At 40.5% G+C, this 19135-nt stretch overlaps 1 protein-coding gene across 3 annotated transcripts in view; it reads left to right on the forward strand.

The window, feature by feature from the left end:
* AK8 (adenylate kinase 8) overlaps positions 1-18419 on the forward strand; it is a 157292-nt gene extending 138873 nt beyond the window's left edge. For all 3 annotated transcript variants that reach the window (XM_027869681.1, XM_027869680.1, XM_027869682.1), the window contains exons 12-13: positions 16537-16617; positions 17887-18419. In XM_027869681.1, coding sequence (XP_027725482.1) covers positions 16537-16617; positions 17887-18127 — 322 coding nt within the window. In that variant the 3' untranslated portion in view covers positions 18128-18419. The remainder of the gene's footprint in view (positions 1-16536; positions 16618-17886) is intronic.
* Positions 18420-19135: the final 716 nt, after the last annotated feature.

Below are 19135 nucleotides of genomic sequence, written 5' to 3' on the forward strand. Positions count from 1 at the left end.
CCCCCCCCCCCCCCCCCCCCCCCCCCCCCCCCGCCATGTTCACAACAGCCTTGGGAGTGTGGTATACAGAGGGATTGAATCTGGAAGTAGCAAAGAATAAAAAATGAAGTCCAAAATGGACTTGAGTGGAGAGACCATGTGTGAAAATTCTAGTGTATCACTTGTAGAAAGCAGAGAAAGTAGATAATTGGAATGTGAGAACTCTGGGTATTGGTGAGAATATGGGGTGAAAAGAGTGGTGATGGCCAAAGGTTGGTGGAATGGTAGAATGTGCTTATGTAACACACCATGGATAACTGTTTATGCTGCATTTATGGCATATAAAAATACATAGCTTTGGGGGGGAAAGCTTCTGAATTGATTCATACATACGTACATTTGCTTTACCCATTTCGAAGTGACTAATTTGAGGACCCACTGGTCTATCATTTGTTTTAAAACCGTTCCAGTCATATTCTCAAAATTAAGCCCCCTGGTCCTTGAAGCCCTTGTCCTGGTCTGCTTCACTGCAAATGACTGTGGAATCTGTCACATGGCTGATCCTGCAGAGCCTAAGAGCAAAGGGTCCCCCAACAGGACATCTGCCCAGTGTCCTATGTCAGATCGTTTTTGTATGATGTTTTTTTGAAAAGAGTAAGACGGTACTGACTACAGCAGACTCTAACCTTGGATTTCAGTTGCATTTTAGCTCCACCAAACTAATGTTTAAACCATGAATTTAGGGTTGTTAGCTTAGGCTGGGCAATAGAGTTACATGCATTTCTCTGTTCAGACAGACATTTTATACTTGCTGGATTAGAAACACAATCTCTAGGAGCTGGAGGGCCCTTGGAAATTATGTAGCACAGCACCCCTTATTTTAAAGATGGGAAAATGAAACAGGAGGGGTGAATTGGCCCTCATCTTGACTATTGTCTTGTCTTAATGATAATTTCATCCTTCAAAGGGTGAAATAAACAATAGGGAGACAATTTTTTTTTCTAAATTGGATCTGATTTTTACAAAGTGGAAAGATGGCTAGGGTGTGACAGAGGAGAGGAAAACTGGACAGACATGTATCCTGTTTTGGGGGAAAATGGATTTCGGAGAGTTCAGAGGGAGGATAGAGAGAATCCCATGGACTAAAATTCGACAAGGGAAGTCAGCCCAGAGGGATGAAGGAAATTCTGAAGACCTAAATAGCACTTTGCACAGTACCTGGCACCTACTAGGTGCTTAATAAATATTTATTGATTAATTGACCTAAAGAGGGAAACAGTACCAGTAAAGAGAAAGCATTTTCCAAAAAGACTGATGTCAGTGCATAGGGAGCTCATCAGGCACCTTAGATTTTTATTTTTTGGGGGGGGGGTGAAGCAATTGGGGTTAAGTGACTTGTCCAGGGTCACACAGCTAGTAAGTGTCAGATGTCTGGTCTGAGACTGTATTTGAACTCAGGTCCTCCTGACTCCAGGGCCAGTGCTCTACCCACCGTGCCACCTAGCTGCCCTGCACCTTAGATTTTTAAAAAGAGATCTGCACAGAAGATGAAATCAGGGACAGGCAACAGCATGGGCATGAATGTGGCAAGGTCTCATAAAAACCATCAGGAGTGCTAAAGCTCAGGATGAGCTGAAGCTGGCATGGGAAGCTAAAGACCACAAAGGGGGCTTCTTTAGAAATACTGGGAGAAAAGGGAGGTCAAAGAAGGAATGGTCAGGATGGATGAAATGATGGTAACTGACATCAGAGAGAAGGCAAAGCTGCTTAGTTCTTTTGCTTCAGTATTCTTTGGGAAGGATGATGGACTTCAGTCTGGAATTGACTGAAACCAGAAGGGCTAGCAGGAAATGTATTCCCAGGATCAGCAAGGAGATAGTGAGAGACCACCTGCTTGGTTGCTTAATGAATGCAAGCCACATGGCCCAGGTGAACTATATAACCTCGGGTACTGAAAGAACAGGATGATGTGATTGCTAAGCCACTATTATTAAACATCATGGAAAATAGGAGAGGTACCTGAGGACTGGAGAAGGGCAAACTTCCTAATTTTCAAAAAAGGGAAGAGAATAGTCTGCAAACTCTTAAGTTAACATGCTTGACCTTGATTCCTGGGAAAAATTCTAGGATGGAATATGAAAGAGATGGTGAATGATTACAAATAACCAACATAACTTCATCAGGAACAGGTTAGCCTTATTTCCTTTATTGACAAAGTTACTCAACAGGTTAGCCTTATTTCCTTTATTGACAAAGTTACTCAAACCAACAAGTCAGAACAATGCTATTAGCTAGAGTTTCCTCTGATTTCATCAAAGTATTTGATAAAGCAGGGAAAATATGGGGAGATTTAGATTACATGTAAATACAATTAGATAGATATGAAACTGTTGAATGACTGGATTCAGAATAGTCATTAGTGGTTTGATGTCAGTTCAGCAAGAGGTTTCCAGTGGAGTGCCCTAGGGATCTGTGCTTGGCCCTGTACCTCTGTAACATATTTATCAGAGATTTAGATAAAGTTAGAGAGGGCATGCTTATCATATTTCCAGATGATACCAAGCTGAGAAGGATAGCTAACACATTATATCTTGACAGGCTAGATCATTGGGCTGAATCTAACAAAATATGAAATCCTATAGGTATAAATGTAAAATCTTACATGTGACTTCAGCTGAGATAAATGGTAGGCATAACTGGATGACAATTTGGGGGTTCTATTAGACTACAAGATCAATATGACTCAGTGTGAAATAATAATAATAACTAGCATTTAAAGAGTAGTTTATAAAGTTGTTTGAGGTTTATAAAGTGATTTACAAATATTAGCTCATGTTATCCTTACAACTACTTGGGAAGTAGGTGCTATTGTCACCCCCATTTTTGAGATGAGGAAACTAAGAGATTAAAAGATGGCCCAATTACTAAGTGTCTGAGTCTGGATCTAAACTCGGGCCTTCCCAGCTCCAGGTCTGGTCCTCTATCCATTGTACCACCTGGTTGTCTATGATTGGCTACCAAAAATCTAATTCAATATTGGACTGCATTAACAGGGGAACAACTTCCAGGAATAAGGAGGCCATAGTATCCATGTCCTCTGCCCTGGTCAGACCATATCTGAAGTTTTGTGTTTAGTTCTGGGCTTCATACCTTGAAAAGGACATTGCTACAGTGAAGAACATGCAGAGAAGGCCAATAAGGATGACGAAGGGCCTTGAGTGCATGTCATATGAGGTTAAGCTGAAGGAACTAGAGCTGTGCAGCCTGGGGAAGAGAAGCCTTAGGGATAGGGGAGGCGAGACATGATAGCTGTCTTCAAGTACTTGAAAGGTTGTCATGTGTAAGAGGAAAACCATCTGTGTGGCCCCAGAGGGCAGATCCAGGATCAATAAGTGGAAACTGCAAAGAGGCATATTTAGACTCCACATCAAGAAAAATTTCCTAATATTTTGTGTTGTTCGGTTGTTTTTCAGTTGCATCCAACTCTTCGTGACCCCATTTGGAGTTTTCTTGGAAAAGATACTAGAATGGTTTGCCATTTCCTTCTCCATCTTATTTTACAGATGAGGAAACCGAGGCAAACAGGATTAAGTGAATTGCCCAGGTTTACATAGCTAGTAAGCATCTGAGGCCAGCTCTGAACTCAGGAAGATGAATCTTCCTGACTCCAGGCCAGGTATTCTATCTGTTTTGCCATTTAGCTGTCCCCTCCTAATAATCAGAGCTATCCAGAAATGGAATGGGATACCTCTAGTGGTGGTGGGTCCATTCCTCTCCCCACTCCCATTGGAGAGGCTGGATGCCCATTTGCCAGATTTGTTTTGATGGGAATTTTTTTAAGGTGTTATGGGTTAGACTACATGACTGCTGTGGTCCCCTCTAACACTGAAATTCTATGATTCTGTGAAACAGGTTCTTCAGTGGTCTCCAATTTCACCTCTCTCTGATTCATCCTTCACACACCTTCTGAAATCATCTTCCTAATGTACACATTGCCAGTTGTTCAAATCCTTCAGTGGCTCACGGTTGTCCATGGCATAAAACACAATCTCCTTAGCCTGGCATTTGAAGGCCCTCTATAATCTGGTTCCAGTGCACCTTTCCCACCTTCACTCACACTGCTCTCCCCCCTGCATTGAGTGTTACAACCAAACTGGACAATCAGCTGTTTCTTGAATCTCATCCTGCCCTGTCTTGAATCCATGCAGCCCATCCCTGAAATGCATTCCCTCATCTCTGCCTTTGAACATCCTTCTCTTCTTTGTAGCCCAGTTCACCTTCTACAGCCTTGTAAATGAAGCTGTCCCTCATCCCCTCTGCTGAAAGGTTTTTTAGGTTACTTCATCTAAATCTTTCCTCTGCATCTATCACATTTTCCTTTGTATCCTACCTGCTTGTGTGTGGCCATATCTTCCTAAGTTCCTTGAGGACAGAGCCTGTATCATTTTTTTTTCTTCTTTTTTTTTGTGTATCCCTAGTGTTGAGCTCAGAGTAGGTACTTGATAAATGTTGCTGAGCCATATCACCCACAGTTGTCCATTCAGTGGCAGTGATAGTCCCTGAGTCCCAGGTCTCCTGACTCCTAATCTGGTGATCTTTTCTTGTCCACCATGTTGCTGCCTCTCCTTCTTGGGGGTGAGAACTGGCCTGGTGGAAGCTGGGTTCAGCCTGGGTGGGATGAGCTTGTATTTACTTGCCTATACTTCTTTTCTGGAGTTGCTGAAGGCTCTTTTCCATGATGATGCTAAGTGAAAATAGCTGCCATTTCTGATTCTCTTAGGAAAGGCTGGCTGAGTACTCAGTTCCACTGCCTGGGGTAAGATTGGTTTTTCTTGCAAAAGATTTGCCCACATGGAGGTAATCCATCAAGGCACGTAAGACAATGTGACATCCACATAGTGCCTGATGGCTTTCCCTGGTGGAAACAGCAAGAACTGACATCTGGGCGAAGATCTTGGGGACTAAAAATAGGCATGGGGAAGCTCTAGGATGGGAACCAGTGGCTCTTAGATACCAACTCTTTTATTTATTTGTTTACTTGGGCATTTACTTATGTTTTTGAATAAGTAATTTATTTAACTTTTTTTTAAGGCAATTGGAGTTAAGTGACTTGCCCAGGTTCACACAGCTAGTAAGTGTCAAGTGTTTGGTCTGAGGTCGGATTTGAACTCAGGTCCTCCTGGTGCTTTATCCACTGCCACCTAGCTGCCCCCTTGAATAAGTAATTTATTAACACTCTTGTTCTTTTATATAAGTGACTATCTTCAGAATAAAAAAGGGATAAAGGACAGGGATAAAAAAGAAATTAAATTAAAATTCAATTTCATTTAAAAATTAAATTTAAATTAAATTTAAAAATTGAAACTAAATTTAAATTAAATTAAAAAGAAATCAGACTGTTCCTACCCTCAAAGAGCTTACATTCTACAGGAGAGAAAGGAGTTCCCAATATATACCAATAAGAATAGTAGAAGAAAAATTGAGGTTGGAAAGAGAACTAAGAACTTGGATGATCAGGGAAGACTTCATGGAGGAGGTGGTATCTTAGTTATACCTTGAAAAAAACAAGGATTCTGAGAGGCAGAGGAGAGGAGACAGTGTTCCTGCTGTCCCTGTTTCCCTTCTCTCCTTCTCATCCAGGGTTTTCCTTAGCAGCCTGTCAGTCATTGACAAAATGCCTTTGGTAGGAAGAATAGCTTGGATCATGAAAATAATCTTTGTCATCCAAATTCTGCAAAGGTGGAAGTTCAGATAGAGTTCTATCCTCCCTCCCCATGTGGGACTCTTTACAGGACTAAAACATCAGAGGTGGTAACTAGTGAAGGGATATGTAGCCTTTAGGGAGAATGGAACTCATTGTCCACACCCTGTCCCAAAATAACTTCCCCTTTTCCAAGCTTCCACATTTATTTTTAGGGCTCCATATCTTCCTAGTCACCTAAGTTTGTCACCATGAAGTCACCTTTGACTCTTCTTTCTCTTTCACCCCTCATATTCAAACAGTTGCCAGATCTTGTCAATTCTATCTTCACAACATTACTCACATGCCACCCCCATCTCCATTCATATAACCACCATCCAGCAGCCTACTGCAATAGCCTCCAAATTGTTCTTTTTCCTTTCTAATCTATTCACCACACCAAAATAATTTTGTCAGAAATTATTTACTTAACAAAATAATTTTCCTAAAACACGGGTCTCACCATGACTTTCCTCATTCTAAAATCCTCAGTGGCTCCTCATTGCCTACTTTTCCAGCCTTATTTGACACTACGCCCCTGTACAAATCCTGTTTTATAGTCAAAACCTTCCAGCTGTATTCTGTACATCCTGCCTTTGAGCATTTGTACAAGCAGTTCCTCATTTCTAGAATATACTCTCTCCTCTCCTCTGCCTCTCAGAATCCTCGTTTTCTTCAAGGCAAAACCAAGATACCACCTCCTCCATGAAGTCTTTCCTGATCATCTAAATTCTTTCCTACCTTCTACTCTACTTATTGGTATTTATGGGGAACCCTTTTTCCTCCAGTAGAATGTAAGCTCTTTGAGGGCAGGAACAATTAAAATTTTTTTTTTAGTATTTTCATCCCCAGCTGAACTCAAAACTCAAAGCCATATACCTACAGTACAGTAATATCTCACATTACCTACAGTACAGTAATATCTTACATGAAAGTTAACTTCAAACATCAAGAAGTAAGGCAAAAATCTCATATAGGCCAAATTACCCTTAAGAATTCCTTCAGTTGTCCCTATTTATATCTTGCCACTGGATCCAGATGATGCTGGAGGAGAAAGTGAGGCTGGTGACTTTGCATAGCCCTCCCTCATTCAAATCAAAGTCAATTGCATCATCTCTCTGATGTCATGTTTGTCTTCAAGAATGAAGGACAAACCACACAACACAAAGTACAGCAGAATAGGGCAGCTAGGTGGTGCAGTGGATAGAGTGCTGGACCCAGCATCAGGAAGATTCATCTTCCTGAGTTCACATCTGGCTTCAGACACTTACTAGCTGTGTGACCCTGGGCAAGTCACTTCATCCTGTTTGTCTCAGTTTCCTCATCTGTAAAATGAGCCTGGAGAAGGAAATAGGAAACTACTCTGGTATCTTTGACAAGAAAACTCCAAATGGGGTCACAGAGAGTCAGACATGACTGAAGAACAACAGTAGAATATCTTTAAATACTTGTAGCTGGAGAGAGGCTAAGGTCTCTTTGAAAAGTAGTCTGTATCAGAGAGCAGATGGATCTGAGATGGTTGCTGTAAAAATAATCAAATGTCCATTTTATTTTATTTTTTGATTTTTCATCACACCCATCTGATACGGATTAGAAGAGAAGTTAGAACCAGGATCTTTACTGTCAGTGAAGCTCTGACAAATCACTTCTTAGTGAACGGGTTGCATTTACTTAGGTTGGACAACAAACTTGTGTGTGGTGCTCCCCCAGAGTTTATAACAAATCATTTGTGCTCTAGGATGAGAAGCCCCACTTAGAATCAGTTCTGTTCCTAGCAGCTCTGGTAATGGGCACTAAGAAAATTACTTGTCTCAAACACACATCTCAGCCGGCTATTTCTAAAGGACCTGGCTACCTCTAAGCTGTGAATAGGTATTTGCAGAGCTCTTTATCTCCTCTTCTTTCTTTGTGACATATCTGTCTTAAGATTTTCCATTGGACACAAGAGCAGGGACCAGGTGTCTCTTGGTAATCTGGTTTCCAATAGGATTTCTTTAAACTGGGGTGTTCATTTGGCCAAACCTTCCTTCTAGCAATGTCTCTACCAAAAAGATCTCTATAGGAATAAAACGCCAGAGGTGCTAACTAATGAGGAATATGCAGTTTTTAAAAGGAACGAAACTCATTATCCAAGTGACCTGTCCCATTTTACTTTTAAGTGAATAAGAATTTTTTTTAAAGTATTCATATATCTAATTCATTTCTTGAACATTTGGGGTTTGCATACCTTAGTGGCCAGCACTATTTGAAGTGAAATATTCTTAGCAGGTTGAGTTTTAGTATTTTTGATTTATTGTAATGTATTTTTTCTATGTTGCTACCAATATAATGACAACAACGTAGATTAATAGAAACAAAGTGAACAGACTGTAATTATAATAACCAGGTCTGGTCTCAAAGATGAGATGGGAAAATTTTCCTCTCTCCAATATAGTTGTAAGATAATGTATATATTGTAGTATTAATATTTAGCATGTAGTATTTACTGAATTCCCCCCCTTTTCTGAATAAGAATTTGAATAGGGAAACCAACTGTTGGGGAACACTGGTGTTTGAATAAATTTTCTCTTCATTCTCATTGATTACACAAAAAAATAGAATCTTTCTGAAGCTGCGAGGGAGTACATTTAATGTGGATCTTGATCACATTCATCAGAGGTAACCAAAATGGAATCTGATCTTTACAAAATAAAAGATCATCTGAACAGTTATTTGACATACGAGATGTGGAACCTTGGTATTCAGGAGTTTAATAATTAGGGGCAGCCCATCAGTGAAAAATGGTAATAGGTCTTGCATTTTCCTCTCTCAATGTGTTTGTCTGCACCATATATATGTCTTGACATTTCTTATAATGCATACTTTCCATGTTTCTAGTCTCACTTATAAGGGTCCCCTGACTTGCAAGTGCACATGGTAAGTCCTCCCCACTTGGGGGGGCTGCTCAGGTGATGGAGTGACCTGCTAGAGGAGACTCCAAAGGGCTTGGCACTCACTTTGTCTTTGATCCTTCTTTACCTTTTTGTAGCCACCATGATCTTGACCATCTGGAATGGGTCAGAAAGCTTTTCTATGCACCTGATCAATGTAAGAGGAGATTTAGCTCCTTGGTACTTTCATTCCCCATCCCTCTGTCATTTCTGCCTTCACATTTTTTTTTTCCTCTTTCAGGAAAGTTTTCAGAACTTTTTGGCTTCCCACGATTTGCATTTCAGATGTTGTCTGGATGAATGTTTTGATGGTGCTGATAGGGATTATTCTTTTTCTTCCCTGTGGTAGAGCATGCAGCAATTTAAGGATGGTTCCAAAATGGCTACAGATTATGCAGGAATTTGATCCCTGGGTCATTCTTCTTAAACCAAATTGATGTGTGTTGTGTATTGTAAACTGCCAGTAGTGCTTGCTAATTTAGTAGCTAATGACAGTCATAGAAAGTGTTTTTCTTGCCCCTGGAGAGGTTTTAGACACAGCTGGGGGAGATTTGCCATTATCAATTATGCACAGTTTTAAACAAGAAATGGCCAGCCGGGAGCTTCTCTTTCTAAGTAGTGGAGAGAATGGGAACAGTGCAGCTGGTACCTGCGTGTAGGGAGCAAAGTACATAGGGCATTTTTAAAAAGAAGTGTGAGATGTATGGCCTTCTGATTTTAAAGTTACAGGGCCATCTGGGAATGGGAAAGTCTGCATTCCTTGGGCAAACATTCTCTAGACCCCAAGTGGGGCAAACATCTGATTCATTCTACCACCACATTTTCTCACATCCCTTGAATTTCTTCTCTTAAGACTATCACTTGCTCACTCAATGCCCTGCCTTGTAAATGGCACCCATCTACTCCTCCTCTAGAATCTTGAATGGACCTTTAAATGTCAGTAAGTCCATTGCCTGTCTGTACCTAAGTGATCTGTGATCCTAGATTTTAAAAAAATAGATGTTATTGATATCTTTGGTTTTTACATCATCTACATTTCCCAATGTATCCCATTCCCTCCCCTTCCCAAAAAGCTATGTTCAATATCGTGGAATAAAAAATGAGGGGACAGAGCTCAGCAAAACTAACCAATGTATCCAAACAGTCTGAGATTATGTGCAGTGCTTCACACCCATAATCCTCCACTTCTTCAAAGACATGGGCACAGGTGCCCTGTCATTTATCTTCTTTGGGGGCCAGGCTTAAGTCATTCTAATTTCACAGTATTCAGTTTCAATTGTTTTAATGTTGTTGGTCTTTCCTTTAACATTGGTGTGGTCATCATGTATACTATTTTCCTGCTACTGCTTACTTCACTTTGTATTAGTTCATATAAGTCTTCCTATACTTTCTGGTATGTATGACAGTTATCATTTCTTGCAGCGCAATGATATTCAATTATATTCATGGATCACACACGTTTTGCCATTCCCAATCAATTAACATCTACTTTGATTCTGGCTCTTTGCTGCTATAAAAAGTATTGGTAGAGCCAGAGTAATTTATACTATGACACCATTGTAAAAAGAACATTTCTCAATGACTTAAGAAGTCTGATCAATGCAATGCTCAACCATGTTTCCAGAGGGCTAATGATGAAGAATCATTGTCTGACAGAGAGGTGATGGGGTAAACAGAAGAATGTCAACATTTTTTGGAAATGACCAATACAGGAATTTGTTTTTGTCTGACTATGCATATTTGTTACAAGCATTTTGTTTTTCTTTTTTCTTTTGATGGGAGAAAGATATGCAGAGAGAAAAAAATGCTTGATAGTTGAAAAAAATTTAAAAAAATGTGAAGTGCTACTATAAATATTTAGGTATATATGATGTTTTTCTTCTTGACATTTAATTCCTTGGGGCATATACCTGTTAGTGAAATCTCTGGGTCAGAGGATGTGGACATTTTAGTGATTCTCTTCTCAATATTCCAAATTATTTTCTGGAATGGTTGTACCAACTCATAGCTCCACCAACAATGCATTAATGCATCCATCTTTCCACAATCCTTTCAACATTAGCTATTACCATCTTTTGTCATCTTAGTTAATTTGTTGGATATGAAAGTGAAAGCTGAGGGTTGTTTTGATTTGCATTTTCTCTTATTATTAGTGATTTGCAGTGATGTTTCATATGAACATTAATAGTTTGCAATTCTTTTGCAAACTGCTCATATACTCTGCTTGTCTATTGGGGAATAGGTTCTGGTTTTATATAATACTGTTATCTATATACTTGGATATCAAATCCTGGATTGTTTTGATCACACTGTGATTTAAGTCTGACGGAGGGCAAAGAATACTGATCATAAGATCATAGACATCGAGCTGGAAGAAACCTCAGTGGCTACCTAATCTAACCCCCTCATTTTACAGAGGAGGAAACTGAGGCCTAGGGAGATTCGGTGATTTGTCAAGGTCACAAAGGTTGTAAGCATCAGAGAAAAGATTTGAATCCGGGTCCTCAGACTCTGAAGAGAGGGCTTCTTTCATTTATACCATACTTTTTCACTATGTTTCTGATTTGGCCAGAAACCCTGAGGGTCTTTCCCTCTCAGATCTTTTTTTTTTTTTCACTAGAGGCCATTCTCTGCCTCATTTCTTACCTAGCTTCAATTACTGAATGAGCATTGCCTCAGTCAAACTGAGACCTATTAAAGACCTTAGCTTAAAAAGGCCAAGGTCTCCCATTGCATCCAGGGTCGTCTCCAGTTGTCCTGATCTATTTCTTGCCACTGTATCCAGATTGCTCTGGAGGAGAGAGTGAGGCTGGTGACTTTGCACAATCCTCCCTCACTTAAGTCCAATTCATTTGCTTGTCACAGCATCATCTCCCTGATATTATGGTCTTCTTCAAGAATGAAGGACAAACAACAACTTTTTCACTCATGTTACTTTTTTGTACTTGAATTAAATTATGCAAATCTGGACTTTACCAGATGTTATACTTGTCCCAGAGGAAAAATGACTGATTCCTGCATCACTAGATAGATTTGAAGTAATAGTAGAAAAGGAACTCTAGCATGAAGTTAAAAAACTTGGATTTGAGTTCCATCTTTGAGGACTTAGTCAGAAAGCATTTATTAGGTACTTACTATGAGCTAGGTACTGTGCTAAGTGCTGGGGATTCAAAGAAAGACAAAAGGCCCTTGGCTTCAAGGAGCTTTGAGGAGGCATATATGAAAATAGCTAGACATACACAGAGTACATATATAGTCTATAGATATCTATATATTACAGAGTATATACCGTACACATACATACATATGCACATATGTGTCTATATACATATATATATACTGTATAGAGTATATCTAAAGTTTATATGGAAGATAATCTCAGAATAGAAGACATTAACATCTGGGAATAACAGGAAAGGTCTCCTGAAGAAAGTGGGATTTAAATCTTGAAGGAAGCCAAAAAAAAGTAAGAGATGGAAATGAGGTGGAAAAAGTAATGCAGGCATAGGGGAAAGCCAATGCAAAGGCATGGAGATGGGAGATGAAGTGTCATGTAGGAAGAACAGACAATTAGGTAAGTGTGGTACAAGGAATGGCAGGTAGGACAATGTAGTTAGATCATAAAGTAGAGGGGATGTGTGGAAGAGGGCAGCAAAGAAGACTGGAAAGGCAGGAAGGAACCAGGTTGTGAAGAGTTTTAAATACCAAACAGAAGACTTTATATTAGGGTATCCCCAAATTTGTAGTGCAGTTTTAGCCAATGATAGCTTAAAGTTGCCCCAAGACTTTTAGGACATCTGTATTTGATGCTGATGGCAATAGAGACTTACTAGAATGTAAAAACTGGCAGGAGGGGAAGGGAGTTGACATGGTCAGACCTTCACTTTAAGAAAATCAGTCTGGCAGCTGAGAAGAGGATATGACCCTGAACAGAGCAGTTTCCATATCTGTAAAATAGGGATAATAGGATATTGGACTGTATCTCACAAGGCAGTTGTCAAGTTTAAAGGACATAATATATAGGAAAGTGCTTTGTAAACTATAAAGTGGTATAATTTTTTAATTGTTGTTAAGGAGAATTAATCTTCCAACAGGTAACCTGATCTAAAAAGCTGAAGGAGTAGAACTCAATTTAAAAAATCCCAACCTCATTAGCCTTTTCACACAGAATAGCCCTTCACTAACAACCTTCTTCATAGCCTTTCCCACAACCCCCCCTTCACAGCCAAATAATGACTGCTAGATACTATGAGATCTCTGCTTTTAGATTGAGACCTTGTCCTGGCAGTTGGGTAGAAAACAGCACCCTCTACTTGGTTGCACCTTTGTAATCCTCAGAGGCTGATAGTCTAAGAGGAAAAGAAAATTGTCAGTAACTAAATACATGATATAACCTGTCTGTTTCCCTGGCTGTTCACTTATGCATAGTGAAACTCACAGCCTTTAAACAGGCTCTTCTAGAAGCTCCTCTGGTGCAGCCTTCCTTCCTTCCTCTCCTTTCTTTTTTTCTTTCTATCAGAGGTTCCTTCTGCTTTCTGTTCAGCTCCCTTATTCAGTAGCATACATTGCAAAACTCTTGACTGCAATACAGCTAGAGTTATGAAGAATGAGTGTGCTGGGGATTTCCGCCTCTGAATCTAGCTCTGTGTCAGAGAGGCCAAGGCAAAACTGAAGACAAAGGTAGGAGTATTGCCATTAAGTAGGACTCTAGACCCCACCCCCCTTCCCCCCCTCCCTCTCTCTCTCTCTCTCTCTCTCTCTCTCTCTCTCTCTCTCACACACACACACACACACACACACACACACACCCCACACTTGGCTGAATTCTTTATGTTCTGAAGGAATCAGTCTAGTAAAGGCTGTTTGCAAGAAACATTTTTCCTGGAGTAAGAAATCACAATTTATGTGTCCTGTTATACAGTTCTAGGATAGGAAGGGGGCCTTTGCTTTGTACTTACACTCATGTCTACATAGCTGTCAAGAGAACCCTGAGGGTCTTCCCTCCTAATTTGATTTTTTTGGGACTAGGTTAAAGAGGTCATTCTCTGCTTCATTTCTTACCTAGCCTTAATCACTGAATGGGCTTTGCCTCAGTCAAACTGAGATCTGCTAAAGACCTTAGCCTTAAAAGACCAAGGTCTTCTATTGCATCTGGGGCCATCTCCAGTCATCCTGATCTGGCCACTGGACTCAGATGGCTCCCGAGGAGAAAGTGAGACTGGCGACTTTTTATAGCTGTCCCTCACTTAAATCCAATTCACTTGCGTGTCATGGCATCATCTCCCTGATGTCTGGGTCATCTTCGAGCATGAAGGACAAACAACAGCAACAGCAACATAGCCGTCACTTGTGTAAATGGTTCCTATGTTTTGTTTAACGTTCCTTTTTGTATATTTTTAATTGCATCGGATTCCGTTCAGATCATTAGCTCCCTGATACCAAATAAGGTATTTCCTTCACACTATCAAGTAATGCCCTGTGGTGACTTTATAATTGCTTACAGTATAAAAGCTCCACTAGCCTTTGTGCTCCACCTCATCATGACCTTCTGCCTCTCTTATTGGAAAGTGAGGTCATGAACTCCAAACCTCCATTTAAGGAGAGAGCTCAACTCAGACATTTCCTCATCTCTCACCTGTCTGCACTACTTTGAGACTTCTCCATGCCCCACCATTGGATACTTTCTCCTCCCCTTCTGCTTCTGCTTTTCCGCTTTTGTGTTTTACCTCTCCTGTCCCTTAGATTGTAAGCTCCTTGGGGGCAGGGACTGTCTTTCCTTTTTTATGGGTATCCCTAACACTTAGCACAGTGCCTGGCACATAGTAGGTACTTAGTAAATGTTTATTGACTATAGTATTTAATAGAAAAGGGAACTCATTCAGTATTGAGGGATGGAGTCATTTAGGCTAGCCCTCCACTTCTAGAGAGTAAAGTAAACCCAATTACTGACTGTATACATCTTCCTTTAGAGATCTTCAGAGATCAGTTAGCCCAGAGAGACATGGGGAGAGGTCTCATTTTAAAAATGTAGCTGTGATGCAAGATGTCAGTGTCATGGTTCTAGGATCCAAAATCTTTTCACTGTTCCCTGAACAGATCCTGATGAAATGTAGGGTGTTGGAAAGAAAGTCAAGAGACTAATCTAGTCTTGTATTTTTTTCAAACTGACATTTGTTGTGAGTTAAGTGCTATCATTAATATTTTCCTCATTTTACAGATGAGGAAACCAAAGACAAGAAGCAGTAAGTGGCATTTCTAGGATCATAAAGCTAATAAGTAGCTAAGACATTTGGGAACAGGGAGAGGGGAGAGGGAGGCAGAGAGCTCGGGTACTGGTAAGAAGAATAAATATGAAGATCTTGCTGACGTCAAGTCCAGTCCTGTTGCCACTGTATCTTCTAGTGTTTGTCTTTGGATGCGACCTTCGGCAAGTCCCTTGTAGCCCATGCTAGGCCTCTAGTTCCCAATGTGTAAAATGAGTTTGGACTAAGTAACCTCTGAAATCCCTGCCAACTTTCAAACTCTGGTTCTAGCAATAGGTAACGTTTCCCCTTTTTCAGTCCACCCCCTGCCCCACCCCAATCTCTACTCCACAGATTCCCCTGGATCCAACATGGCCCACTTCAAAGGTGATTGCTTTCCTTAGTTTTCCTAGCACAGTCTTTCCTGCTTTCTTACTGTGAAGGGGGAAATAAGAGAGGGATGCTTCACATCTAAGCAGAGCAGGCTGGTGCCTCCCCCATCTTACACAGACGCCTTCCTTTAATGGTGACATGAGCCTGGGTAATCAGAGCCAGCTCACGTAAGAACAGAGCCACTCTCCAACAACACTTCCCAAGTGAGGTGTTTCAAGTACCAATTTTGTGTTCTTGTACTTCAAATTCCGCCATCCTCCCAGAGTCCAATCACTAGGATGACAACAAGCGGTCTTGATATGCTGGGTTAAAACCCTTTCAATGGGGTTTTGTTTATGGCATCAATTATCATGGATTTCCAAACCAGATTCCCTTTCTACTAGCATATTCACCTGGAGAGGCTTCATCAGGCACTAACTGTTCTGACAGTCACATTTTGGTACAACTGGTAGGCCACACAAATAAAGCGGGGGGGGACAACATGTTCAGAGTGTAAGGGATGAAAGAATGTTGAGACAACTCAGCTTCCCCTGTCTTTGGAATTTCCCCAATCTGGAATGTTTTATTTGGAGGCTGTTACTTTGCAGCGCGTTGTGAATGGAAATCATTATCCGTGAACATTTGAAGAGATATATCTGATTTTCATAACTTTCAGGCCTGCAAGGATGCCTGGTAAACTGCTCTATGCATGTGGAGGGACGGCTCAGGCTTTTCATCAGATTAGATCCCACCGACATTAGAAAAATAGCTCTCTGGTGACTCTGCAAAGGCAAATGTCAGTGAATTACATCCTGAGGTGTGAGAGGGGGAGGCAGGCAAGGAAGGAGGGAAAGAGTAAGATAGAAAGGCAGAAGAGAGAGGGAAGAGGAGAGAGGAGAGGAAAAGAAGAAACTGTTCTTGATAGAAGAAATTACTTTTCATTCAAAAGCTTAGGGACCATATTTTTTAAAAATGACTCCACACATTTGCTAGAAGGAAGTAGTATTATTTTTAATGAACTTTGGGAGTGATTGTAAAGTGGTAGAAAAAGTGAGGCAGGAGGCTTGGGCCCTGCAGGCCCTCTTTGAGATTCATACAGAAAAGAAGGAGATAGGACTAGGTCTAAGGTCTTTCCAGCCCTGATATTTCATAATTTCATGCCGACACTGACATTTATAAAGATCACCTCCTTTTCTGGTTTCTGTGTAAGGAGAATATCATGTTCTCACGAATCCACTAACATGCTAATGCTAGGCCTGTTCTTCCTTCACAGGGTGTTTTTTCTGAATGTACCGTATGATTCTGTCATTGAACGGTTAACTCTAAGAAGAACAGATCCAGCCACAGGAGAAAGGTCAGTTCTCTCTCTGTCTCTTTGTCTCTTTCTCTCTCTCTCTCTGTCTCTCTCTCTTTCTCCCCTTCCTCCCACTCTCTCCTTCTCTGTCTCCTTCTCCCACTTTACCCCCCTTCATTAATCTGAATTCCAAAGAAAGGAAAATAGGTTTGATTTGACGAAGTCTCAGTCAAATTATCCTAGTGAAAATCCTGTTGAATGCTGATGGCTGACTTAAACAAGTGAATTCACCAGACCAGCTGCCTTGGATCTATCTGAATTTTATTGGCCTTCTTTGACTGAAGCTAGATTGGGGCACAGAAAAGGTAATTAACTTGCCTAAAATCACACAGTAAATCAATGGCAGCTCTAGGGCTATAAATTCCATTCCAGGTAGCAATATTCTTCCCCTGTTTTCCTCATTATTGTGAAATGGGGATACTGGAATGAAATTAAGAACTGGGAAAAATGCTGCTTTCCATTTGGACTTTATTCTTCCAGTGATTAGTAACATCTGTAGCTGTGTGGAGGAAAACTCCTCTTCTAGAGTGAAGGAGAGTAGCTTTGAACCTTTATTTCCATGCTTATCAGGAGCTACAGGTTGAATTGTCTCCTGCCTTCTTATTTCATAAGGTCCCTCATATGATTTTCATTTTTAAGGTGACTCATATTCCTTCAATAAAGTACTGGGCTGTCTGCCTTCTCTGACAGCCAAAGACACATTTCCTTGTTTAGAGACTCAAGGAAGAGAGGACGGGTTCTATAGTTGGCCTTACAAGAAACAGCTTGGCATCCTCTTCCTCTTTGGAAATGAATGCTTTAGCTCCAACCAGAAGGTAGACAGACCATCTGGAGAGACTGGTCCCACCAGCAACTTAATTTATATATCCAGATCCAGATCCCAGATCCCAGCCACCTTCCCCTTCCCTGAGCTCCTCAGCCCACCATGTTTTCTCTCTCTCTCTGGAATTTCTACAACACTATACAAGTTACCACTTGTATTGTCACTTATCTTTTTTATATTCATGGCCTGTTTCCTCACCTTGATGATCATAAGCTACATAAGGGCAGGAAGCAATGTCTTAGTCCTTGTGACTACAGGGCCTAGCACCAGCTCTGTATGTAGTAAGTAAATGTTTGGTGCTGCTGATGAGGATGGTTTGGGGTCCTCTAGAAGCCCATATACTGCTTTTAGTTCAGTATGCATTAAGAATATGGACCAAATCTCCCAGTGCCCCCAGAAATAATAAATTCTCTGCTTTCTTGTGCCATATTCTTGCTCTTTTGTAGATATCACCTCATGTACAAGCCACCTCCAACCATGCAGATCCAGGAGCGTCTCATGCAGCACCCAGAGGATACAGAGGAGAAAGTGAAGCTCAAAATAGATGCGTTCTATAGAAATTCTTCTTTGCTGGAAGACTTCTTTAATGATGTCATTTATGTCAATGGGGATCAAGATCCTTACACTGTCTTTGAATACATAGAGAGTGGGATCATTTTGCCTTTGCCCACTAAAGTCACATTATAAGCAGAAAACCCACTGGGTTTTACTTTTATGTAGTAACATCCAACAAGAATATGTATTAATTTCCCTGAGTATTTTAGAGCCATGGCAAATTAAATAAATAGTGCATATTATCACTCCTTTGCAGAATAAAATGATCGGAAATGCTCTTGTTTAGGGGACCTGAGAAGAAATAGAAAGGGAAGACAAGTGTATGGGGATGTCTTGATTTTCCTAAGAACTTAGTAGGCAGAAAAAAAAAACACCTTACTGTGGGACATACTATCTTTCATATTAAATGCTAATGGACCTGTGATTTCATTGATATTGACCTGTGATATTCTCCCTCCCTCAAAGAAAGCCACCCATTCATGCCTTAATACATGATCTTCTTCAGTTCCTGTAGCTTACAAAATGTAACATCCTGTGACTAACCTGGTAAGGAACTGCTCTAAATTTAACTGGATTGGTCTTTGTATCAAAATCCATGATCAGGCCCATACTCAAGACTTTTCTAACTTAGTAGATCCTACCAGATGCTATACTTCACCTCAGAACCTTTGAGAACCCAGGATGACCTCCCTCCTCTGATGAGATGCCATGAGAGGACTTGGAAGGCTGCATAGCCTAGTGGAAAAAGCCAAGATTTGTAATCAGAGGACCTAGATTCAAATCCAGACTCTGACATTTACCATCTTTGTGACCTTGTGCAAGTCATTTAACCTCGATGAGCCTCAGTTTCCTCATCCAGGTGATCTCTAAGGTCAATTGAAGCTATTTCATCTTATAATCAAATTATAGCTTGTGTCAAATGAGATAATATGAGTAAAGTGCTATATATTTTTATTATTATTATTTAATTTCCTTCCCATAACAGCTTTATGAGGTAGGTAGGATATGTATTAGTATACTGACTTGACAGGTAAAAAAATTGAAGTTATAGAGGAAGGAAGCAACTTGCCCAAGGTGATATAATTAGTGACTGGTTTCCAAACTGTTATCTAGGTACATCCAGATACAATGATGTCTCCA

The sequence above is a fragment of the Vombatus ursinus genome, unplaced genomic scaffold (assembly GCF_900497805.2).
Source record: "Vombatus ursinus unplaced genomic scaffold, bare-nosed wombat genome assembly UNPS02014793.1, whole genome shotgun sequence".
Classification (NCBI taxonomy): Eukaryota; Metazoa; Chordata; class Mammalia; order Diprotodontia; family Vombatidae; genus Vombatus; species Vombatus ursinus.